General features: G+C 39.6%; 1 protein-coding gene across 1 annotated transcript in view; it reads left to right on the forward strand.

Annotated features, from left to right (window-relative positions):
- The window catches only part of DOK5 (docking protein 5), a 141,182-nt gene that overhangs the window by 73,510 nt on the left and 41,734 nt on the right, over window positions 1–25,938 (forward strand). The window contains exons 2-4 of the mRNA XM_082670472.1: window positions 2,933–3,040; window positions 24,617–24,731; window positions 24,816–24,935. Of these exons, the coding sequence (XP_082526598.1) occupies window positions 2,933–3,040; window positions 24,617–24,731; window positions 24,816–24,935 (343 nt within the window). The remainder of the gene's footprint in view (window positions 1–2,932; window positions 3,041–24,616; window positions 24,732–24,815; window positions 24,936–25,938) is intronic.

A 25,938-nucleotide genomic window follows, 5' to 3' on the forward strand; every position in this document is an offset into this window, starting at 1 on the left:
CCTAAGTGTAATATGGATGAATCAAAGATGGACATCACTAGGCCTGCTGAAATTGAGGAATCTTTAGCTTGTGTTCGATAGACTTCAGACAGAAGAAATGAAGAAAATGAATAAGTTTTGTTTTTTTTTTTTTAAGTAGAAATACTGTCATTCAAGATTGGGTCTAAAAGTTGAGGCATACTTAGGAAATATAAAATATCCCCTTTGGTGAAAATATTTTTTTCCCCGTAGTAGGCATATTTCTTGCATACCTTAGCGTGCTGCCTTTAACACATTTTCAGGGCCATGTCCAGAAGAAAGGGTTTGCCAATAATAGAATGACAGTGAGAGACCTAATTTCCACATCCTTTATTTGAACAATCAGGGTGACAGTCTTTCCCGATGTAATTACAGTCCTTTCTCTGGTGGTTAGGTTTTAAGGGAGCTGGTGATCTCATCTGTTATTCAGACCTCAGTGAGATGTTGGTAAGTCTTCTATTTGCCAACCATAGCCCTGAAAATGTTAATTTGCATGGCTGACTCTCCACCCTGAAAAGGATTTTGGGTTTGAATTCTTACCAATGGCTCTTGCCACTTGGCTTTCTAAAGTTATGTAGTCTAGTGGTTAATTAGACTTCGGTCTGGTAGCAAAAGAATTAGGTAACTGTTATTAGATTAGGCTGTAATTTTTAAGATCTTTTATATTTTTTGTTAAAAATTTATAAGCATTTTGTTTTAAGATAATTGTAGACTCACATTTGGTTGTAAGAACTATTACACAAAGATCCTATACCATTTATCCAGTTTCCCTAGTGGTAACATCTTTGAAACAACAATGCAATATTATAACCAAGATAATGACATTCATAGAGTCAAGATACAGGACAGTTTCATCACTGCCAGGATCCCTCATGTTACCTGTATAGACAGCCCCTCTTCCATTCTGCTCCCTTCTCACACACCCCTAACCCCTGATAACCACTAATCTAATTTCCATTTCTATAATTTTGTCATTTCAAGAATGCTATTAATGCATTCATACAGTATGTAACCTTTTGGGTTTGGCTTTTTTCCCCCCACCCAGCATCATTCTCTGAAGACGCATTCATATTGTTTTTATAGCTGAGTGGTATTCTATGATATGGGTGTTCCCCAAATTGTTTAACAATTTACCCATTGGAGAACAGATGGGTTGTTTCCAGTTTTGCGCTGTTACAAATCCAGCTGCTTATGAACATTCATGTTCACATTTTTTTGTGTGTGGGAAGTTTGCATTTCTCTGGCATCGAGTCCTAAGAGTGCAACTGTAAGTCCTATGTTGCTTGCTTAGTTTTTTAAGAAACTGCCGTACTGTGTGTCAGAGCTGCACCATTTTACGTTCCCACCGGCAATGTGTTACAACATGTGATCCAGTTTCTCAGCATCCTTGTCAACATTTGGTGGCATTATTATTATTTTTTATTTCAGCCAATCTGATAGGTGTGTACTGATGTTTCACTGTGGTTTTAATTTACATTTCCATGAAGCCTTAATGATGTTGAACATTTTCTCATGTGCTTCTTGATCATCTGTATATTCTCTTTGGTGAAATGTCTGTCTTTTTTCCATTTTGTAATTGGATTGTTTGGTTCTTTACTGTTGAGATATGAGGACTCTGTATATTCTAGATACTAATCCTTTGTCAGATATGTGGTTTGCAGATATTTTTTTCCCAGTCTGTAGCTTGTCTTTTCATTCTCTTAGCAGAATTTTTCACATAGCGAAAGTTTTAAGTTTTGATGAGGTACAAGGTGGCAACGTTTTCTTTTATGGATTGTGCTTTTGGTATGAGGTCTAAGAACTCTTTGTTCAGACCATGATCCCAAACATTTCCTCCTTTTTTCCCCCTAAACTTTTAATAGTTTTTAAAATATTTAAGTCCATTTTCAGTTACGTTTTTTTTTTTTTAATTTTTCGAATAGCTGTATTTTTTTTAACATCTTTATTGGGGTATAATTGCTTTACAATGGTGTGTTAGTTTCTGCTTTATAACAAAGTGAATCAGTTATACATATACATATGTTCCCATATCTCTTCCCTCTTGCGTCTCCCTCCCTCCTCAGTTAAGTTTTGTATGAGTGTTTTGGGTTAAGGAGTTTGTTTATTCCCTATGGATATTCGGTTATTTGAGCACCGTTTGTTTAAAAGGCTACCCTCCCTCCATTGCTTTTCCACTTTTGTCCATGTTTTTATGACCCTTGGTAAGTTCAGTGACTATGCAAGATGAAAGCCAATAGAATTGATTTTAATGATTTTACTGATATCTTTGGATATTTAAGAAATAACAGAAATTCTCTTTCCTTTAATTTACAGTATTAACTTTTTACAGTATTAACTTGGACTGCACCCTAGCCTGGCAATAATCTTTGAGTCTCTGGGTTGAATTTTCTGAGGGAGAATCTGGTTGGTGTTCTTCAGCATTTATTAGCTAGTCTAGTGTCTGGCCCAACTCTTGACCGTCAGTTATGAGGAATGTCACATGACACATAGGGACTGTCTCTTTCTAGGACTTAAAGTCTTTGGCATATATCAGGCCTATGATTTCCATATATAATGGCATTTGAAATTAGAGTGTGTGCCGTAAATACTTATATTATTTGCGCTGATTTGGGATTTTTATTTCTGGGAGTTTTTCTGCAGTGTTTTGTCTACTGGTGTTATTGTCAAAGTATGAAGAAATTTGCCTCCAAATACTTATTTTCTTTTGATTCCAGTGATTTTCTGAACGACATAATACACCCATTGTGGAAACAGCTTGGGGTTTTAAAATTTTATTTTCCCAAAGCAACATCACATTTATGGCTTATGAATATTTTACAGGTGAAAACATCAAAAAAGAAAATATCTAAATGTAAATGCCAGTAATATCTGAGTCAGTAGTGATGCTGAGTGCTGTCTTTGTATTTCCTTGCAGATTTATCAACGATGTTGGTTAGTATTCAAGAAAGCTTCAAGCAAAGGTCCAAAAAGACTGGAGAAATTTTCCGATGAACGTGCTGCATATTTTAGATGTTATCATAAGGTAAGACTCGATTGTTGTAGCTCTCCAGAAATCTGTTCATAACTAAGGAACTCAAGTTCATTGAGTCTGAAAACTTGTCTTGCTTTTTTAACAAAGGTACAAATGATACTTTTTCCAAGGACAAAACATCTCTAAAATAATATCTACTTGCTCATTGTTTAAAATAACTGACTGATGTGAAGTCCCTCTTCTGGTGTTGTTTTTCCAATCTCTACTGTAGAAATCACCATGTTTTGTAAATTTTCAATTGCGTGGTAGGCCCTTCTCCCAACATTGAAGCCCCTGGAGGGTCGGGATTCGATCTCATTATGTCTATCACAGTGCCTGATACAGAATAGATCCTCAGTCAGTGCTTGGAATGTGGGGTGAGGAGGGAGGGGAAGAAGCTGGAAGAGGTGGATCCAGTAGCACAGAAATTTAGCCAGGTGAGGGAAAGTGAATAACCTTCCCTTTTGTGCAAATTCTCCAAAAGTGGTGACTTTCCAACATCTTACTAAGGGCCTGTGTTGACACCTTGGTTTATACAATAATGAAAAGCAGTAGAACAAGCTGTATTCCTTCTCAGCTTAGAGACATAAAGTGTATGCTATGCTTTAAAGGTGCATCTATATAGACATAAGGGAAGGAAAAGCACAGAGCAAGACTTCTGAGATAAGTAGGAAAGGGAGTCAAGAGTAGCATCTTCCATGTGCTTCATTTCCCCACTATTTCATAGCGAAGTTCTGCCTTCCAAGGTCAGCCCCATTTCCAGCCTTCCTTCTCTCCAAAGGAGAACCAACTACACTTCTGTATGAGTCTAGATTTCCTCTACTGTTTATCCTCCATATGCCAGATATTACCACTATTCAAATAAAATTTTTTTTGTCCTCAGGAAGGAGTTGTTGCGAATCTATTATTTAGGAGCGGTGATCCAGGAAGCCAGGGAGAGCATAACTTTGAACCCTTGAAAATAATCTTGAGCCAGTCTCTCCATTTCTATAACACCTGAAACTATTGATGTCCAGTCATTTTGAACCAGATGTAATATGTCCCATTTATCCCGTGCATACCCAGTGTCTGTTCTCGTAACAAGATGGCGAACAATGATATAGGAATGACGTGCTTCATTTTAATTTGAGAGGTCTTGCCTTAAAACGGAGCTCAAGGTGCCCACAGGGGTGTTTGGTTTATCTCTAGGACAAGGACAGAGTTGCTTCCTTTCTCCTTCCCTTACCTGGCACTGATTCCTCTCCTCCACCTCTCAGGTCCATCACATCCTGGTGACTAGACTTTCCGCTGTGGTTGAAAATCATTGATTCTTCATTGCCTTCACCCTATAATTAACAAGGTCATCCAAAGGCTTCACCCCTAGGCAGCCAGAACTTGTGGTTATACATCAGTTCTTCTCTTGAGAATCCCAGCCAATCTATAACTTTACAGTCTCCATTTGCTCTGGGTTGTGTGCTTGTGTCCCAACCACCCAAATTCCTGTGTTGAAACCTAATCCCCAGTCGTGATGGTATGTGGAGGTGGGACCTTTGGGAGGTGATTTGGTCATGAGAGTGGAGCCCTTGCGAATGAAATTAGCGCTTTTATCAAAGAGACCCGGGAGAGCTCCCTCCTCCCTTCCGCCAGCTGAGGACACAGAATCTATGAACCAGGAAGCAAGTCCTCACCAGACACTGAATCTGCCGGTGCCTCTACCTTGGTCTTCCCAGACTCCAGAACACTGAGAAATAAATCTCTGTTGTTTTTCAGCCACCCAGCCTGTGGTGACTTGTTACACCAGCCTGAATGGACTAGGGTACCGTCAGATTCGTTCTCTTTGCTCACTGTGTGTGGCCACTGATGTCGATCAGTGCTTCCTTGTTTTGGTGGAGTTGCATATATTTCCAGAAATATCTGATTCTTCACAATCCCCTATACCAACCTTTCTGAATGCAGAAGAATAAATAGGCTGTATTTTGCTTACAGACCTATATGTTCCTAAGAGAAAAAAGAGGACAGGTGAGGAGTATTTTATAGGAACTCCCCAAATCCAGTCCATCAGCAGATGGTATTGGCTCTGTGTTCAATCTGCAGAGAGACTCTGAATGTTTCTTACAACCTCTGTTGCTCCTGCTGTGGTCGAAGCCACCAGGCTGCCTAATTCCCAGCCCTCTGAAGTCTATTCCAAACACTTATATCACATCCTGAAACTCTAGCTCGGAACCTTCAGCCAAGTCCTTAAAATGGCCTACACATCACTCATGTGACTGCCTGTCGCCTGTTTAACTTCAGCTGCACGGTTTCCCCAATCCAACTTTATTCTGCGACAGGTGCCCTGGGCTCCTCACTCTCCGCAGAACATGCCAAGCACATTCCTACCTTCGAACTTGCTCTTCCCTTTGCTTTGGCTCTCCCAGCAAATATCCTCAAAGCTCACATCCTTTGTTTCGGGTCATTGTTCATATTCCTCCTCTACGTGAAGCCATCGCCTACCCCCATTATTTAAAATGGAATCCTTGGACACCCTCCCTCTCCATCTCCCTTTGTTTTTCTCTTTAGCACTTATCACTACATACATATCTACTTGACTGTTTCTTATTGTCTTTACTACAATACCACCAAAAATAAGCTCCACAAGGGCAGAGATATTTTTGGTGGGGGCGTAAGTCTGCTTCTACTCCTTATCAGGGCCTAACACATAGCAGACACTTTTTAAACTCTTGATTGAAAAGCTATGTATATAATCGACAGAGGACATGGAATACATGTAGATGTCTTTGTGTCACACTTTTATTTAGCTTATCAGAAAATCTTGAGAAATCTGAAACCAGGAAAAGGAATTTTGATTTGGAGGAAATGGGGTGTGTGGGGATGGGAGCACAGAAAGCCAGGATTGGGAAGTTTTATGAGGACAGACTCAAATGTAAAACCAAAGTGGATTGAAAAGATTCCCCTTGAATGTGAAACAAGTAAGGGGAGATTGAGGACAAACTTGCCCTATTTCCCAGACTTCTACCTGCTGGCTTTGGAATTTAATATGCAGATCTTTGGGGAATGTGATAAGCCACATTCTCTTTCATCTATAATAGTCATTAACCAAAGCTCAAAGCATTAGAACGGAAGAATTATCTACGCTAAGCCTCCAAGCCCTTGATGAGTTCCTGTAGCCTATTCATCTCCTTACTCTTTCAGGCCTCATACGTTTAGTATTAATCTCTCGGGGATATATAAAAAGCTAGAGTAACTCTGAGATGTGCATTTTTTATCTAAATTCTGTGTAATTTATGAATCTTGATAATAGTAGGGTGATAAGTAGCACACCGTGAACAGATTTCAGAGTTCATTTGAACACAAATAAAGCAATTTCCAAAAGAATTGAAGAACTGTATATTATGCTGTTTGATCAACACGTAGATGATGTGGCATATACACCCATATCTCTCCTGTAGGACGTCTGTAGCATTTATGGGAATATAGAGCTTCTTTTGTTTCACTTTTAAAGATATTATTATGGAAAAAATGCCAGCTTTATGTATGTGATTCATTTTAGAAGTTTTTAAAGCAAGAAATTGTCTGTAGAATTTTAAAACTTGGTGCTTTCCTCACTGACAAGGGAGCTAAAGGTGCTCTCATAAAAAATTGGAAAATAAATATATAAATAATGCACATACAGAACCATTCATTTTTCATGTCTTCTTCTGCGAAGCACCCCTCAAGCACCCACAGCTGTCAGAGACGGCTGTGAATTTGATTAACTGTAATTGCAACGATATTAAGACTCCAGTGACTTTATTTTTCATTGATTTCTTTCCAGTTTTATTGAGAGATAATTGACATACATCACTGTCTAAGTTTGAGACAAAGGATTCCAGCGACTTCCTGACCTTCTTGTGAAACACAAGTTTATTGTTTTCACTCAGCAAATCAAAGTTGCTTACACCAAGCAGAAGGGGGGTTGAGAATTTCTGTGCCCACTTTTACTTTTTTGAGGTGAATAACAACTGGGAAGAAATCTAAGTGGAGAGACGATTGTCTGTTGTTTTTGAGACCAAGGCAGTTAGTGTGGTGGGAAGTATGCTGACCCTGGGCTCGGTAAAGCTACTTTCTCTTTTCCCTTTTTTTCTTTTCTTTCTCTCTCTTTTTTCCTTTTTCAGCTAACCTCACTTTATTTATTTAAGTAAAGTGGATATACACATATTATGTTAGTTTCAGGTGTACAGCCTAGTGATTCCGTTTTTTTTTCAATTAATTTTTATTGGAGTATAGTTGATTTACAATGTTGTGTTAGTTTCTGCTGTACAGCAAAGTGATTCACTTATACATGTACCATATATCCACTCTTTTTAGATTCTTTTCCCATGTAGGCCATTACAGAGTATTGAGTAGAGTTCCCTGTGCTGTACTGTAGGTCCTTATTAGTTATCTATTTTATATATAGTAGTGTATATATGTCAGTCCCAGTCTCCCAATTTATCCTTGCCGCCCCCTTTCCCCCTATAAAACTCTTAGACGAAAATATAGGCAGAAAAAAAAAAAAAAGAAAATATAGGCAGAACACTCTCTGACATTAAGCACAGCAATATCTTTTTTTTTTTTTTTTTTGCGGTACGCGGGCCTCTCACTGCTGTGGCCTCTCCCATTGCGGAGCACAGGCTCCGGACGCGCAGGCTCAGCGGCCATGGCTCACGGACCCAGCCGCTCCGCGGCATGTGGGATCTTCCCGCACCAGGGCACGAACCCGTGTCCCCTTCATCGGCAAGTGGACTCTCAACCACTGCGCCACCAGGGAAGCCCAGCAATATCTTTTTTGATCCACCTCCTAGAGTAATGAAGATAAAAACAAAAATAAACAAATGGGACCTAATTAAACTTAAAAGCTTTTGCACAGCAAAGGAAACCATAAAAAAACCGAAAAGACAGTCCACAGAATGCGAGAAAATATTTGCAAACAAAGCGACTGACAAGGGATTAATCTCCAAAATATACAAACATCTCATGCAGCTCAATATCAAAAAAACAAACAACCCGATCAAAACATGGGCAGAAGATCTTAATAGACATTCCTCCAAAGAAGACATACAGGTGGGCAGAAAGCACATGAAAAGATGCTCAACATCACTAATTATTAGAGAAATGCAAATCAAAACTACAATAAGGTATCACCTCAAACAGGTCAGAATGGCCACATCAAAAAATCTACAGATAATAAATGCTAGAGAGGGTGTGGAGAAAAGGGAACCCTCTTGCACTCTTGCTGGGAATGTAAATTGATACAGCCACTATGGAGAACAGTATGGAGGTTCCTTAAGAAACTAAAAATAAAGCTACCATATGAGATCCAGCAATCCCACTCTTGGGCATATATCCGGAGAAAACCATAATTCGAAAAGATACATGCACCACAATGTTCATTGCAGTACTATTTACAATAGCCAGGACATAGAAGTAATCTAAACGTCCATCGATGGAGGAATGGATAAAGAAGATGTGGCACATATATACAATGGAATATTAGCCATAAGAAAGAATGAAATAATGTCATTTGCAGTGACATGGATGGACCTAGAGACTGTCATACTGAGTGAAGTAAGTCAGACAAAGACAAATATGATATCACTTATATGTGGAATCTAAAAAGTGATTGAGCATTTTTGCAGATTCTACTCCATTATAGGTTATTACAAGATAATGGGTGTAATTCCCTGTGCTATATCCTTCTTGCTTATCTATTTTATATGTAGTAGTTTGTATCTGTTAATCCCGTACCCCTAATTTGTCCCTCCCCTCTCCCCTCTCTCCTCTCTCCTTTGGTCACCACAAGTTTCTTTTCTGTATCTGTGAGTCTGTTTCTATGTTGCATAAAAATTCATTTGTATTATTTTTTTAGATTCCACATATAAGTGATATCATACCGTATTTGTCTTTCTCTGACTTATTTCACTAAGCATAATATTCTCTAGGTTCATCCATGTTGCTGCATATGGCAGTATTTCATTCTTTTTTATGGCTGTGCAATATTCCACTGTGTGTGTGTGTGTGTGTGTGTGTGTGTGTGTGTGTGTACACATGCACACCCCATCTTCTTAATCCAGTTGTCTGTTGATGGGCACTTGAGTTCCTTCCATGTCTTGGCTATTTTCAATAGTGCTACTGTGAGCCATGTAATCCCCTTGAGAGTCATCCAAGTTGTTGTGTTGTGTGTTTCAATATTCTGTCCCTGTTTATTGTTAAGCAATGTTCCATAGTATGGAGTACCACAGTTTATTTACATTCATCCACTGAAGAACTAGTTGTTTCTAATTTTTTATTATTATGGATAAAGTTTTTATCTTTCTTGGATTAACTCCCAAGAGTGCAACTACTGGATCATATTGTGGCTGCATGTTTATTTTTATAAGAAATTGCTAACCTGTCTTAACAGAGTGGCTGTGGATTTTACATTCCTACCAGCAATGAATGACTGATCCAGTGTCTCTGCATCTTCACCAGCATTTGGTGGTATCACTATTTTTATTTTAGTCATTCTGATAGTGATACCTCATTGTGGTTTTAATTTGTATTCCCTAATGGCTAATGATGTTGAACATAATTTCATGCACTTAATTGCCATCTGTATGTCTTTTTCTATGAAATATCTCTCCATACATGTTTACCAATTTTTAATAGATTTTTTTTTAACCATTGAGTTTTGGTGATTTTTTATGGTCTCGATTCTACTCTTCTGTCAGGTATGTGGTTGCAAATATTTTCTTTTCCATAGCTTATCTTTTATCCTCTTAACAGGATCTTTTGCAGAACAAAAGTTTTCATTCTAATGAGGTCCAGTATTTGAACTTTTACTTTTATGGATTATGCTTTTGCTGTCAAGTCTAAAAACTCTTTGCCTAGCCCTGGATCCTGAACATTTTCTTTTTCTAAAATTTTATAGTTTTAAGTTATATATTTAAGTTCATGATTCATTTTGAGTTTAATTTTTGTATAAGGTGTGAGACGTAGGTTGAGTTTCATTCTTTTTACCTAAGGTTGCCCAATTGTTCCAATACAATTTGTTTTTAAAAGAAAAATATTTATTTTTTCCCACTGAATTACTTTTGCACATTTATCAAAAATCATTTGGGCATATTAGCAGAAGTCTATATCTGGGTTCTCTTTTCTTTCTCATTGAGCTGTGTATCGTATTCTCTTGATTACTGTAAATATATACTAATCTTTAATACTGGGTAGAATGATTGCTTCCACTTATTCTTTTTCTAAAGGTTGTTTTAGCTATTTTAGTGCCTTTCCATAAAATTTTAAATGAAGCTTGTCTGTGCTTACAGAAAACCCATGTTAGAATTTTGAAAATAATTATATTAAGCCTATAGATCAAATTGTGGGAGAACTGACATCTTTTCTGTGTCAAGTCTTTCAGTTCATAAACATGGTCACTCCATTTATTTGAATTTTAAAAACTTCTTTCATCAGCATTTTGTAATGTTCAACCTCCATATGCTGTACATGGTTTGCTAAGTTTATATGTGATTATTTCATTTAATTTGGATTAAATTTAAAGCCCTTTTGAATTAAATACTTGTGTGTAAACCAGTCATTTTTGGCCTATAATCTGATAAAACAATCATCCAGTTTAAATTGTTTTTTTCCTACCCCACAATTATTAGACTAATCATTTGAAACGATTAGCTTTCCTTGCATTTTGGAAAGAAACTCAGGTTTTTGAGGGTTTATGAAAATGTAATCTGTTTAGTCTGTCACTGGTCTATTAGTTTGTTTGACTTAGTTATCTCAAGAAACACACATATGCACATAGGAAAATAAGAATAAGAAAAAAACAAACTTAGCTACAAAGTTCATTGAATGTGTAAATGCTTTTCCCTCCCCATTCTTATGTATTTCTTACATGAATTTCTTAAAAGCCTGTATCTCTAGGACTTGATCTATGTGATTTCACATTTGTGTTTATGTGGAAACACTTGACTATAATCCAAGAACAGACAGAAGCGCTCTGTAAATGATGTCAAAAGGAAAAGGGTGGGTTTTCTCAAGTTGGTAAAAAAATTAGTCAAATGGTTTTTGGGTGTGGGAGAAACTACAGGATATTGTTGACCAAGTAAGTTACTGCACAAGAAGTTGTGTTGACAAAGGATAGAGATCCCCTTACCTCATTTTATACTTTTTTGCAGATTTCTTTTTCTTTTTTTCTTGTCACTCATTTTTAAAAATTGTAAATATCCTGCATCTTCCTTGTAACAAATGTAAACAATTCTGAAGTGTATGAAGTAAAATGAAAGAAAATAATCCTACCTTTGCCCCTAGTCCCTGTCTTCAGAAAAAAAAATACTAATAGACTGATGTGCATCCCTCAAACTCTTTTCACTCTCTACACAAATAGAAGCATATTCTCGCACGTATATAGATCACATTTTTAAAGCAAAAATAGAGTAATTCATTACATACTATGCATATTGTGTTTAAGGAGACCATAAATCCAGATTTCCCCAGGATGTTTTGATAATCCTGTAGTGTTTATATAACTTTTAGTAACAACTTCTTTCACATTCAAAATATTCTGGTTTATGAGATAAAATAAATGGTCACATTAATTACACCCTTTCTCTCATGCTTTGACTATAATTCTAAGTCAATAAGTAGTGTCTGCACCTCATTAGTTTAACAGCTCCAGACTACTCTTTAATATTGATACACCACAATCTGTTTAAAAATACCCAAATTGATGGGCAAAAAGGTTTATAATTTTTTACTAATATAAATTCTATTGTGGTGAAAACCTTGTGCATCTGTCTTTATATGCTCATGCTAATCTTTTTGGAAGGGAAAGTCTTAAATGTGAGATGGTCAGCTAATATCCTGTACCTTTAACATTTTTGTAGCTACTGCCAAGTTGTCTCCAGATAGATTATCCAAAATCCCACACCCACGGACAGCTTAGGGAAGTGCCCTTCACCCCAGACTCCATTCTCTCTGTAAATTTCAGATGCAGACTTTTCAGTGTAAGTACACTTTGGTGTGTGTGTGGCTTTTTATTTTTAAGGAAGACACAATGAACAGATTATTTAAATTATTTCATGTGTACAAGTAAAGCTCCACTCTTCAGGGAAGACAGTCCAAATTTGTACCTCAGACAGGCGCTAGTCCAATTTATTTTAAGTGACCAAGGGCATATAGATATTTTTGGAAAGAATGAAACCATCTCTATGGGGGCTGGGATATAACTGTCTAGACTGGTTCTTTCTTAAGAAATCTTTTATAAAATGTTTGCTTAAACTGCTGTGTTCCAGGTCCCGAGGGGAGACTTGTGGATAGAAATGTTTTATGCTGACAACTTTTGATTAGAACTCGGGATGTCTCTTCTCATTTGTCCCTGCTTACTGGCACTGCATTAAAACCATTGGTACTTTTTTGTGTGTGTGTGGTACGCGGGCCTCTCACTGTTGAGGCCTCTCCCGTTGCGGAGCACAGGCTCCGGACGCGCAGGCTCAGCGGCCATGGCTCACGGGCCCAGCCGCTGCGCGGCATGTGGGATCTTCCCGGACCGGGGCACGAACCCGTGTCCCCTGCATCGGCAGGCGGACTCTCAACCACTGCGCCACCAGGGAAGCCCCCACTGGTACTTTTTTTAGGAAAGACAATATGAAAAAGTTTGGAACACATTATAAGAAGTCTTGCAACATTTTAATGGAAATGTTTATTAGAGCTTTTCAGAGTACTCTGAAAATTTCAACAGATAATAATAATGTAATAACAATAATAATAATGTAATGGATTATTTTATTAATCCTGTACTTGAGAAAACATTACGGACCCAGAAATGGATTGCTTTTACCTGACTTTTATTTTCAAAGGCAACCTACAAAAGTTAAAGGGATTTATGCCTCTTCATTTTCCGTAGGATAATGGCTTTATTTATTTATTTTAGAATGAAATAATTTGAAGCTTCTGCAGAGCTTCACAATTTGCATATACAACGTGAATTGCTTACTTAATTCATTCAGTCCCACAAGGGGAAAAATAATTAGGATACAGCCTACAAAAGCAAGGTGGAAAAATTGCCTTTTAGGTAGTGGTCTCCATTTCACTCTGTAAACATAAATAAATCATTATCTGTAAATTATCATAAGCAAAAGAAGGGGAAAAATTGGAAGTCAAATCCTTGTTTTCCTAAATGGCTTTTGACTTCGCAGCACACCAGAAACATACTTAATATTCCCACGCAATGCTGACGACTTGCATAATTCTGACAGGAATATACCAGTTCCTCAAGGGAATGTACTTTTAAAAATCCGATTGTATTAATCTTCCCTTGAAACACCAGAAAAAATGTCAGCCGTTTCTCTGTCTAGTTACAAAATAATCCATTTAGAAAATTGAACTGTGTAATTTGTAATTGTTCTCCAAGTTGTTAATGCAAAACTATATCAGTAGCAAACTAAACTTTTAAAGTATGGCCACTTTGTTCATCGCTGGCTGTTAAACATTTATTTCAATGACTACTATCATTTATGACGAATAAGGCATCTGGAATATGGCTTTAAACAGACAAATTGATTTGGCAGTCCTTCTTTTGGAATTCCTAATTGCACGGCATACTTAAAGACTTATCAGAAATTTAGGAGAGTGTCGAATATTTCTTTTCTTTGAGGGAGTCATAGTACTTTGGATTTTTGATACTCAGAAAACTAGAAAACAAGAAATGCATGGTAATTAAGTAGTTCTTAAATCTCTCCCTGTTTTCCCATTCCTCCCGCTCTAACCTACGCTAAAGTCATAACTATTACCTGGTTGCCTCCTGGCCTTTCTGGACCTCATTTCTGCCCTCTGGTCATGATGTTCCCTTCCTTCCCCATGGTTAAGTCCACCATGTATGGCCAAGCCAGCTGTCCACCGCTCAGCTCCAGAGGGCGCCATTCTCGTCAACTCTGTGAGCATAGAACTCTCATCGGCCTTGTTCATTCTCTACTTTTACTGTAATGGGGTTTTCACCCGCTGCACTGTTAGTTAACATTATGGCTGTGGGGCAGTCCTGTTCACTGTAGGATGTATAGCAGCATCTCTGGCCTCTACCCACTAGATGCCAGTAGCACCTCCCGGTTTGGGCAACCAAAAATGTGTCTGTACTTTGTGAAATCTTTTCCCCTGGGAAGGAGGGAGGTGCGAGATCTCCACCAGGCTGAGAACCGCTGGCCTGTAGAGGAGTCTTTCTAATGCGTAGATGTTACCTTCCGTTTGTTTGCTTTAAACCTCTTAGTGTACGCTCTGCAGACTTCATGAGTCACAGTGAACTCCTGACGGCATCACACGGGGCCTGTTCGGATGCAGCCCCAGTCCAGCGGCTCCCGCTCCGCGCTTTGTCTGTTGCCCACTGCTGCCCGCCTCGCCGCCGCTCTTCCCCAGGTTTTTATGTACCAAACTGCAATTTCGCGATTGTGCATGTGTAGGCTCTGTTTGGTCTGGAAATTCATCTTTCCTTTCTCCGCCTCATAAACTTCCCGTCATCCTTCACGACCCACCTTAGGAATCACCAGGCCTGACTCAGGAACGATGGCCTCTCTGATTCGTTGCTGTATGTTCATTTGGTGGCAGTTAGCGGTTTAGTAAAGAGTCGTTGGATCATCTGTGTTTGAATCCCAGCTCTGCTGTTTGCCTGCTGAGTCAGCAAATTCACCTTTGTAGACCTCGACACTCTTCTGTGTACCATGGGAATAATATCATAGTGAGAAAGGATGTGAAAAGTCCAATAACATAATCCATAGGAAGGGCTTAGAACCCAAGATCTGGCATGTAATTCAGAGTCTGCCTGCTTGGAGTCAAATCCTGCCTCTGTCACTGGTCAGGAATTGTCCAGCCCCTGGCAGGGTAACAACATCATCGCGCCTCAGTCTCCTTGTCTTTACGATGGGGATGGTGATTGGGAAGCGGGGCTTTCGTTTAACGTGTGCGTGTTGAGGGTCACTGGAGATCCAGCAGAGAACAAAGCAGGGGACTCCCTGCTTCGACTCCAGCATAAAGGAAAAGTATAATATATAGTGTGTCGGCATGACTGATACATGCTAAGGAGGAAATGAAAGCAGGGAAAAGGGATAGGCATGTGGAATGAGAGTGTTGCAATTTTATTTATTTTTTAAAATTAAATTAAAATAAAATTAATTAATTTATTTTTCGTTGTGTTGGATCTTCGTTGCTGCGTGCAGGCTTCTCATTGCGGTGGCTTCTCTTGTTGCGGAGCACGGGCGCTAGGTGTGCGGGCTTTGGTAGTTGTGGCACGCGGGCTCAGTAGTTGTGGCGCTCGGGCTTAGTTGCTCCGCAGCATGTGGGATCTTCCCGGACCAGGGCTCGAACCCGTGTCCCCTGCATTGGCAGGAAGATTCTTAACCACTGTGCCACCAGGGAAGCCCCTACAATTTTAAATACAGTCATCAGGAGAAGATGTTGTGTGAGTCGCTGAAGAAGGCAGGAGTGAGGCCTCTTCCTATAGAGGAAGAGTGTCTCCGGGCAAAGGAAGAGCAAGCCCAAGTGTTCTTGCTTGGCGGGACTGAAAAGACCACAGAAATGAGAGGGATTTCAGTTGGGCTTTTAAGATAAGGAAAACAGTAAATTGTGCACTGCCTTTGTTTCACTAGAGTTGTGTCTCTTCAATATAATGACCTCTAGCGTCACAATAGGCTGTGTGTGCAGAGAAGTATTTGGAGGAACATTCTGAAAGTCCCAAAGAACTGTCCAGTAGGTAAGTGGGAGTTACGTGGAGACTTCAGTGTGCAGCTTTTTATTTCCTCCAGCTATTGGAAAGAGATCCATTTCTCTTAGAGGAGCACAGAGTGTTTGGGAGGAATACACGTGGTCGGGCTCTATCTTGAGAAGAGTAAATCAAAGTTTGTTCAGACCGATTTTCAGGCAGTGCCATCCAATGTAATCACACGCTAGAGCCAGAAAAGCACACCAACAAGGTAGCCTTCTGTCATTTTCTGCATTGGCGCAGGAAAGGCGAGTTGGACCGCCTTCTCCATCTGCCTGGAGTCTCTATTGAAGGGAGGATGCTTCAGTGCAAGGGGAAGATTGGAAGTCCCCCATAAGGTGCTCTGCAAATGCCACCAAAAGCTTTGAGAAACAAAGAATTGCCAGCATCCCTTCTCAACAGGCTCTAGAAGTGTAACCTCAATGGACCACCATATTCACCTGTGCATGATTTTCTTCAGATTCGAAGTAACTACAGTTAGAACTTGCAGTTGTGATAACAGCTAGCTGGCTGTCCTTCTGGAATGCCTGTAAAGAGACTGATGATGGGGTCAGGTCCCAAATGGCTTGGTTCCCTTCTTGAGTAAGCTACCCAGTTGTGTACACCAGCTCACCTACTGACAAATGTAAATTAAAAACTGAGGATGAGGCTGTCCAAATGCATAAAGGGTGTATGGTGGGCACCTCTATCAACTAAACGTGCAGTAAATTCTACATAAACTTGCTCACCTGATTAAATGCAGTAGTCCACATTTTTGAAATAAATGAGTAATCATAGTGATTCTAGTAATATTCATGACCTGTGTTTCCAGATTACTTTAATAAAAAGCAGTATGCAGGTGGGAACAGTAAAAGCATCCTTGGTCAATATTATCTTGACTCTGGCACTCATAGATATAGGGACTTAGGTTGACAAACCAGTTGGATTAAAAGGAACAGTATTTTGATGCAGATGAGTCTTCAGTGGATGCTAAGACAACTCTCTGAAAGGTGGTTGGGTAACAGCTTATTCACATGATACCGAAGTATCACCGAGCATGGATGAATCTCATAGACATGATATTGGGTGAAAGAAACCAAACACAGAAAAATACATATGATACGATTCCATTTATATAAAGTTTTCTAAAAGGCAAAACTAACCAGTGGTGATGGAGGTAACGGTAGTGGTTTTATCTATGGTCAGTTCTGACCCAGGAAGTGGTGATATTAACTGAAATGTTTTGTATGTCAGTCAAAACATCGGTGGCTGCCCAGGTGTGTACATGTGTCAAGGTTCACTGGACTGTGGTCTTGAGATTTCTGTCTTTTACTGTATGTGCTTGATCCCCAGGACCTGATATTTGGATTCCGTGCTTGTCCCAAGCAGAATTTCACTAGAGCAGTAGCTTGGGATGCAAACCATGGTGCCAGGTGTACCCACATAAAAGCAAGTGGTTTTTGAAAAACTGAGTTTCTTCAGCATTTTAAGGTCTAAGTAGGAAAGATGAGTTTAGTTCAGAGTGTCTTCTTTTGAGTTGACAAGCACTTTATTTTTCCTTAGGAATTAAGATTTGCATTTCTTTTTTTTTTCTCTCTCAAGATATGATTTACAACTTGCAGAAATAACTTTTAATTGTTTCCAAAACTGTTTGCAACTTTAGTTTTATTCATTTGCTCATTTATTCAGCCAGTCACTTATTCACTCATTTACTTATAGTATGTTTTAAGGAGCACACCCTGTGGAGTGTACTGCTAGAAATAACATACATCTATAGAAGCCAGAAGTTCTAGCTTTGAGTGTGGCTCGACCCTTCCATTCTACCTGAGAAATCATAATTAAGTTACTTCTCTGATTCTCACTATTCTTCCTTGTAATGGGTTTAATAATAGTGCCGAGGACGTTATATCATCCTGAGAATTTAGTATTACATTGTAGCCATTCAGCATTCTGTGGTTGATTGAAGTGACGTGTGAGGAGGAGTAGGGTGGGATTCATTTATAACTGAGGAGTAGGGTGGGATTCATTTTCCTCATGTAGTTAGACTAGTTCTACTTATATATAATGGTGACACTGTAAGATTTTCTTTGAAAAAAATTTTTAAAACCAAATGATTCAACTACTAAATTAAAAATGATAACCAATGTTCTAGTGGATTATTATGTATCTGAGTAGGAAATGTGGTCTCCTTTGTACTAGAAGCAATATTGTTATACAGTGGGATTTGAGAGAAAAACTCTATGAAAATTCTTGGCCAAAAGGGCATCAAACAGAGGGTGTATTAGCCAACTTCTGCTATGGCAACAGTTCCAAAATCTTAGTAGCTTATAGCAGCTCATCTTTATCCTCTGCCCTTGTCACCTGAGGGATCTGGGTTGGCTGTGGGTGTATTGAGCATAGCTGGATTAATTTGACTCAGTTGCAGTCCATCTGTCCTGCATTCAGAGATCCAGGAAGAAGGAGGGGGATATTGTTATTGTAGTGGAGGGCTGAAGCTCAAGGAGAGTGGAACTGACTTACACACACAGTTAAAGCATCTTCTTGAGCACATCAGCTCACATTCTGTTGGCCAAAGCAAGTTGCGTGACCAAGTCCAAACTCAGTAAAGAGTCACGAGGGCCAGGAGGCGAGGGACGATTTTGAACAAATAATTCAATCTAGACAGTGAAGGTTGCTGTGAGGTACAGAATTTGCCTTTGGTCTGATTGGAAATACTTCCAGATTCTAAAGAGAGAATCATTTTTGCCAAGTCTTACCTTAATCTTAATCTTTCCATCCTCTGTGCTCATAAACATATTTTATGTATCAGGGAAGCTCCTGTTTAGTGTTCATTATCTCTTACCAGCAGAATTTTCAAGGAGCCACTGTCTTCCATGAATTTTTTTTTTTTTTTTGCGGTACGCGGGCCTCTCACTGCTGTGGCCTCTCCTGTTGCGGAGCGCAGGCTCCGGACGCGCAGGCTCAGCGGCCATGGCTCACGGGCCCGGCCGCTCCGCGGCATGTGGCATCTTCCCGGACCGGGGCACGAACCCACGTCCCCTGCATCGGCAGGCGGACTCTCAACCACTGCGCCACCAGGGAAGCCCCTTCCATGAATTTTGAATCAGTCCAAGGATTGAATTGGGCCCAGGATGTATTAAGTCAGATTAAGCCTAGAGCTAGCCTGGGCTTTTGAAAGTAAACACCCAATTTCAAGAGAAAATCAAGCATTTCAAAGGTCCTAATATTGACATTTTCAGTAACCCATATGGATGTCTCTGGTCTTCTTTGGCAGATTTTAGCTCCATTTCAAGAGAAAAATCTCTGGAGTCAGGATGCTTAAATATATCCTGGAAAAAGAAAAGGAAGGTTAGAGATTGAGAGGCCACAGAATAATTTGAAAGAGTAACCAGACAGGTAGCAGCCCAGAAAATAAACAGAAGTTGTTTTGATTGTCTAACTTGGTCAGCTGTTCCCTTAGCATGAAGATGATATAAAAGCATAGGTCAAAATATTTAAACTCTATGTATATACCATTTTTAATCACACAATTTGACTTCTTTTTGTTTTCTGCTTACTATCAAAACCCTCTGTTAGTAATGAAAATTTGTAACTGGATCTCATTTAGACCTCTCTTGGGAACTGTTCTTTTGATCTTTAAATCATAATTCTCAGACATATTTCAGATTTTGGTCATGAGGCTTGAAATGCTTTGTTGTCTCTCATTTAGGACATGCAATCATGAAATGGACAAAAAAGGCAAAAAGAAAACAAATGGTCCTATTCAGATGGGTGACCTTTGGGATACCAAGTGGGCACCAAATCTTTACCAAGTTTCTATTGAAATTTACTGTCATGCCTCTGCGAAGCACATGAGAATGGTTCTGGGTGACTCTATGACCTTTAGGTCAATTGGTTGTCACCTGGACTGTTGACTCAGTAGAAAATGAAATGAAAGTCAGTTTCATAATAGTTGTATTAGATTAGGAGTGTTAGATTGATGGTGTTTTTCCTAATTTTTAGTCATTTGTCATTCGTAACTGTTTGTGGTCACAGTATCACCTCTACTCTTATGTACTTAATTAATTTGCTTGAAATCATATCACTTCTTTGTTTAAATAAATTCACTGTAAAAGAACATTTTCTTACTACCATCAATAGAAACGGGTATTGTTTGCCATGAACAGGAATTAACAGTTAAAAAGAAGTACAAGGGAAAGAAAATAATATTACTAAGGCTGAATAATATCCCGTTCTAGGTATATACCACATTTTCTTTATTCATCTATCAATGGACATTTAGGTTGTTTCCATATCTTGGCTATTGTAGATAATACTTCAGTAAACACAGAAGTGTAAATATCCCTTTGAGGTCCTTTGAATTTCCTTTGAGTATATACCCAAAAGTGGGATTGCTGGACCACACGGTAGTTTTGTTTTTACTTTTTTGAGGAACCTCCATACTGTTTTCCACAGCAGCTGCATCATTTTGCATTACCACTAACAACGCACAAAACTTCCGTATCTTATCCCTAGTGAATAGAACAGTACTTGACACAGAGTAAATTTTACAAATAAATAAATGAATGAATGAGTAAATGAATAGTAAATAAACAATGAATTAAACATTTTGATGAACGAATGGATGCAGGGAAGATTCTTGAAGAGGGAATGTTGTTCTCCTGCAATCATGCTTAAGTGGTTCCCTCCTTGATGCTGTTACACCTTGAAGAAATTTTTACATTTTTTCTGTGAATCTCTACACAAAGAGCATAATTCATGTAAAGTTTAGGGTGTGTCTATTCTCCTGCACTGTGGAAGAAAAATAAAATCTAGAAAACTGTAAATGTAATCTATAAAACCCAGGAGAGCGTTTTCCTTAAAAGTTTTGAACTTGGCAAGAAAGAACTTCTGGGTGATCTGAGGCATAAGGAAAAGACAATAAATGCATACTGAAGTTGAACTGAAGTCATTACACGCGAGTGGTCCCGAAAGCTCATCCTCTTTGAGACAGGGCTGAGGATCCCATAGAGTCATTTTTGATGGTCAGTTTCACTGTTGTCGCCCCCGTTTAAGATACTGCTCATATTAAATGATAATCTGAGACCTTATCAGAATCTCTCTTTACTTCAAAAGTAATTATTTAGGGGCCAATTATTTCTTTGGGAAAGGAATATTAAAAAAAATACGTCCTGCCTCGTTTTTCTCATTTACAAAATGAAGTGGTGGTGGAAATAAATGTCTCATAGAAGTTTCTGTGTGACTTATAAATATATCTGAAAATGTTAATTCGCATAATTGTCACTGTAGCATGTGTTTTGAGGAAGATTCTATTATGAATTCAAGCAGATTGCAATTCTTTTGGAAGTAAGGTGTGCACGCGAGCATACGTTTGTGTGTGTGTGTGTGTGTGTGTGTGTGTGTGTGTGTGTGTGTACACGTGCTCACTGAGATGTAGTTCTGAGGTGGGGACAGAAACTGTTGCTTCAGAACCTGATGGTCCTTCCACACATAAAACATAACCCTACCCGCTCCTTTGCTCCTTAAACGTTCACCCTGAGAGGGGTGTGGGGTTTCTTATTATCTAAACCAGTTTCCAGAATGGATGATTGTGTTTGGACTCATGCAGCTCTCCCTGCACTTCCTGACCCTTTCAGGTGACTTATTCCTTCCTCTTTGCCCTTGGTGGATGTTTAATGAAATGACATATTTCAAGGTCATTGCTGAGTTTGAGGCTAGGGTGGACTAATCTTATATAATATCTCAGTAGAGGGTTAGAATAAAACCTACCCCCATGAAAAGAAAGAGGTCCTCCAATAGGAGATGACTTTCGGAGTTAAAGATTCTCTCTGCTGAACTTTTGCAGGGTTAGTCATTATTAGTGTTGTGGACGGTGAAGAGCGGAAGCTTTGGGGTCAGTTTGCCTCATTCGCAACTCGTTTGTGCCATCTTTTAGCTGTGGACTTGGGCAGATGAGTTTAACCTTTCTCATCCCCAGTCTCTTCATCTGGAAAATACTGATAATAATATCAGTCATAGGATTTTTATGAAGATCAAATAAGATGTTCTATATAAAAATATTAAGCAGACTGTGTATAAATGTAGGGTGTAGGCTCAATAAATGTTGACTCTCAAATGATTGTTTTTCATTGATTCAGCTCATCAGTAAGTAGGTGACTCATGTCTAGCTGGGAGCTGGAGAGCTAAATGGATTAATTACAACAACAGATAATAGAATAGAGCTTCATGCAGCAGACATGGGAACAGAGAGAGGGAACAATGAATTCACACTGAGGTCAGGGCAACTTTCCCAGAGGACGTGAACCTTGAAGGAAAAGTGAAATTCCCCTGGAGAAAAGAGACAGGAGAGAGAGGCACTCACCCTGGAGAAGCATCATACACGTGAATTTGTGGGTGAGTTTGGTCTTTTGTTCAAGTCCACCTACATTCATTGAATTCTCGCTATGTGACAGGCTCTGGGTTAGATTCAGGGGGCAAAGTGGTGAGCAAAAAATATACCGTTTCTGCCCTATGGAACTTTTATTCTAAGACAGGCGCTAAACCATAACCCGTGTAGCCATCCGAGGTCTGTGAGGGCAAAGATGTCATTGGATCGTAGAGCCTTGAGACGTTGATTTGACGGGGGCTGGGGGGTTGTGCAGTGGGGCTCTGCAGGTAAATGAGATTTAAACTAAGACCAGCAGGGCCAGTGGGAGTGAAGTAAGGAGACCATGGGGAAGGCTCTGTGCCGGGAGAATCATGGTGCCTCCTGGGAACTGAATAAAGGCCAGTGTGGCTGGGACATAGGTTGCTCGGGAAGGTGTCAGAGAGGAGCCTGGTGAGAGCTATAAGGAGGACCACAGGGGGCTTTCATAATCATTCTAAGGATCTGGGCTTTTGTTGCAAGTGCAAAAGGGAAGTCATTGAAATGTTCTGTTTTATGCCTAGAAACGCTGGAGTCAGAACTGCATTTTAAAAAACTCATCTGTGCCCCCTGACCCTCACTTGTCCAAGCGCCTCTGTTCACGTTAAGGCTCCTTTTTCCTTTTTCACCAAAATATCTTTGCTTCCGCCAAAGCTACTTCCTTCCCAAAGCTGACTAGGGTTTTCAAAAGAAAACATTAAAAAAAAAAAAAAAAAGGAAAGAAAAGATCATCTGGATGCTGTGTTTACAGTGAATGAATGGGGTTAGGATAGAAGTGGAGAGACCAGTAAGCAGTTATGGCAAGATGATAGTGGCTTATATTGTGGTATTAGCACAGAAATAAGCAAAAAATAAACAGTTGCATCTGGTAAATGCTGAGAGACTTGGTGCAGTTGGGGAATGAGATAGGTAGTGTTTAGCCACTAAAGAGTTTGCAGCTTTTGGGAAACAGTGTTATCTGTTTGGGTTACTACAACAAAAATACTATACATTGGGTAGCTGATAAACAACAGACACGTATTTCTCACGGTTCTGGAGTCTGGGAAGTCCAAGGTCAAGTCACAGGGAGATGCAGTGTCTGGTGAGAACTCACTTTCTGGTTTCTGGAAGGCGACTTCTTGCTGTGTCCTCACATGGCAGAAGGGACAAGGGAGCTCTCTGGGGCCTCTTTTCTAAGAGCACTAATCCCATTCACAAGGGCTCCACCCTCATGACCTAATCACCCCAAAGGCTCCACCTCTTAATACCATCCCCTTAGAGGTAGGCTTTCAACATATGAATTTGGGAGGGCCACAAACATTTGGTCCGTAGCAACTGTTGTGATATTTCATGCTGAGAAATTTGCACTATCCTATAAAGAGAGCCAGTGGAGTTTAAGAAGCAGGGAAGTGAAATCATCAGGTTAGGATGTGCATGGACAGTATTTGCTTCTCTCCTCGCCTACTTCCTGAGCCAAGCATTTATTGAATTTAGAGTAATAGATGGGAGACATGGCATGACATTACTGATGGCAAAGACTGATGGGAGACACATTCTTTTGTAAAACACAGAAGAGATAGACTAAGTTAGTGTGAGAGGGTTATTTATCTTGTAAATACTCTGCCCCAAGCCACCTAAACCTTCTCTCCTGCAGGACTCAATGATCACAGCCCTGGAGTACAGCAGGGGATCTGGATGTAACTGAATGAGAGATGGCATTTTGGAAACACAATGAGCCAATACCCCTTGTGGGAGGGAAACGGTTCATAAAAGAGTTAGAGGGAGAGAGGGAGGTGAGGAGAATGGCTAGTGGGGAAAGCTTTCCCCTACTGTTAGGAAGAAGGTGATTACCATGCAGTATTTTCAGACCCTAAGACAGTGGCCCCATAACCATGGAGAAGCTGGGAGTAAGTCAGAGAGACTGGAGTAACACCTCACCTACCAGCTCTCTGTGTTGGAATATATGACTTCAACCCTGAGTAGAGGGGCATCTTTGAGAATCCTAAGACCCTATCTCTGATTATCAAAGGGTGAGATCATCTAGTTATGAACCAGACCACCATTGCCTTCTCTTCCTCGGGGTCAGTGTGTTTAAGATGCTTGCGTTGGGAGTACTCTGAAGAGACGGGGTATTTGAAAGTCTGTCCACATTGATGGAGATAAACATGATGACAATGGAGAAGGCAGAGTCTTTGACAGGGGCGGATAAAAAACTAAAAACATAAAACAGGTGTCTACGTCTACAAAGCTTTCAGCCTGTGCCTCTTAATAGGCTTCAAAAGAAAAAAATCTAAAAAGGGGAGGTAGTCTGTTAACCTTCCTTGCTAGGCACTGAGGATGACACTGAAATAATTCATCGCTTTTGAATACACACTCTTCTGTCAGGCTGTGTTCGCCTGGGACACGCCTTCTGCCTTCTGTGCCTCCACTCAGTTTGACGGTGTTGATGGGAAGCTTTCTTTCCGGAGCATCCTCATACTCACCATCGTTCATTTTTCAGGTTACAGAACTCAACAACGTGAAGAACGTAGCTCGGTTGCCAAAAAGCACCAAGAAGCATGCCATAGTGATTTATTTCAATGACGATACGTCCAAGACCTTTGCCTGTGAATCAGGTTTGTCGGAGGCAGGGAGGGCTTTGGCTTTTTGTTTTTCAGCGGGTGCTGGGCATACACGTTAATCTCTGGACATTTCCGCAGATCTTGAGGCTGATGAATGGTGCAAAGTTCTCCAGATGGAGTGTGTAGGGACGCGAATCAATGACATCAGCCTTGGAGAGCCTGACTTACTGGCTACGGGGGTTGAGAGAGAACAGAGTGGTATGTAAAGAGAATTCTCTCCTTTGCTCTTTTCTAAAACTGTTTTTGTCCCCATGTAATGAAACGTGAGACATCTTCATGATGTAAAAATTTTGAAGGTATAAAAATGTATAAAGAAAGAAGTAAAAATAACCTTTTATTTCACCTAAAACCTGAGCAGACATTTCAGTGTGTTTCTTTTCTTAACATGTTTTCAACGTATAATGGGAATGTATCTACATTAATAATATCAGATAGAAGTTATGCGGAACCTGCTGTGTGTGTGTCAGTTTTGTGCAGAAGATGCATTAGACCGTTTAATTTTCCTGGCAGCCCTATGATATAAGTACTATTACTTCTCCATTTTACAGATGAGGAAATTGAAGCTTAAAAGAGCTAAAGGTCTTGCTCCAATTCCAATAACTACTTTTGATTCCAGACTATACTCTTGAGCCTATATTTATAGTGTACAGCTTTTACAATGCAATGGGTTCTTGTCTTGCTTTTTTTCACTTAAAATTTTTATTGAACACTTTCCAGTGTTTTTAATAGAATCCAGACCTCATGAATGTTTCATCAAGTTTAAACCCACCTAAATCTGTGATATACTTTTTTAGCTCTAACAATTGACCCAACTCTTTAAGCTCAACGCTCAACCTGGGAATATGTCATTATAAATAATAATGACTGAAATATTCATGAACACTTCAACAGAATCAATGTTGGTTTGCAGTATGAGCTTGGAGGCGAGGAATCATTTCTTTGGCTCCAAATAACTGGGCCTTGTGATGGGATAGATGGGATCCCATAGTTCTACTCTTAGCCTATTGACTTGATCTATGAGGATATATCACAACCAAAGAGGCTGTGGGTCACCTGGCTTGATTACGAACATGGCAGAGGTGGAATTGTGCTGACCCTTTCTGTGGATTCACACTCCAGTTGTTAGTAAAAAATGCCCTTTCTCCAGTTGGAACTATGTCTTCATGACACATTTACAGTCGGCGCCTATCTTGGAAGCCTC

The sequence above is a fragment of the Grampus griseus genome, assembly GCF_964374135.1.
Source record: "Grampus griseus genome assembly, chromosome: 14".
NCBI classification, from domain to species: Eukaryota; Metazoa; Chordata; class Mammalia; order Artiodactyla; family Delphinidae; genus Grampus; species Grampus griseus.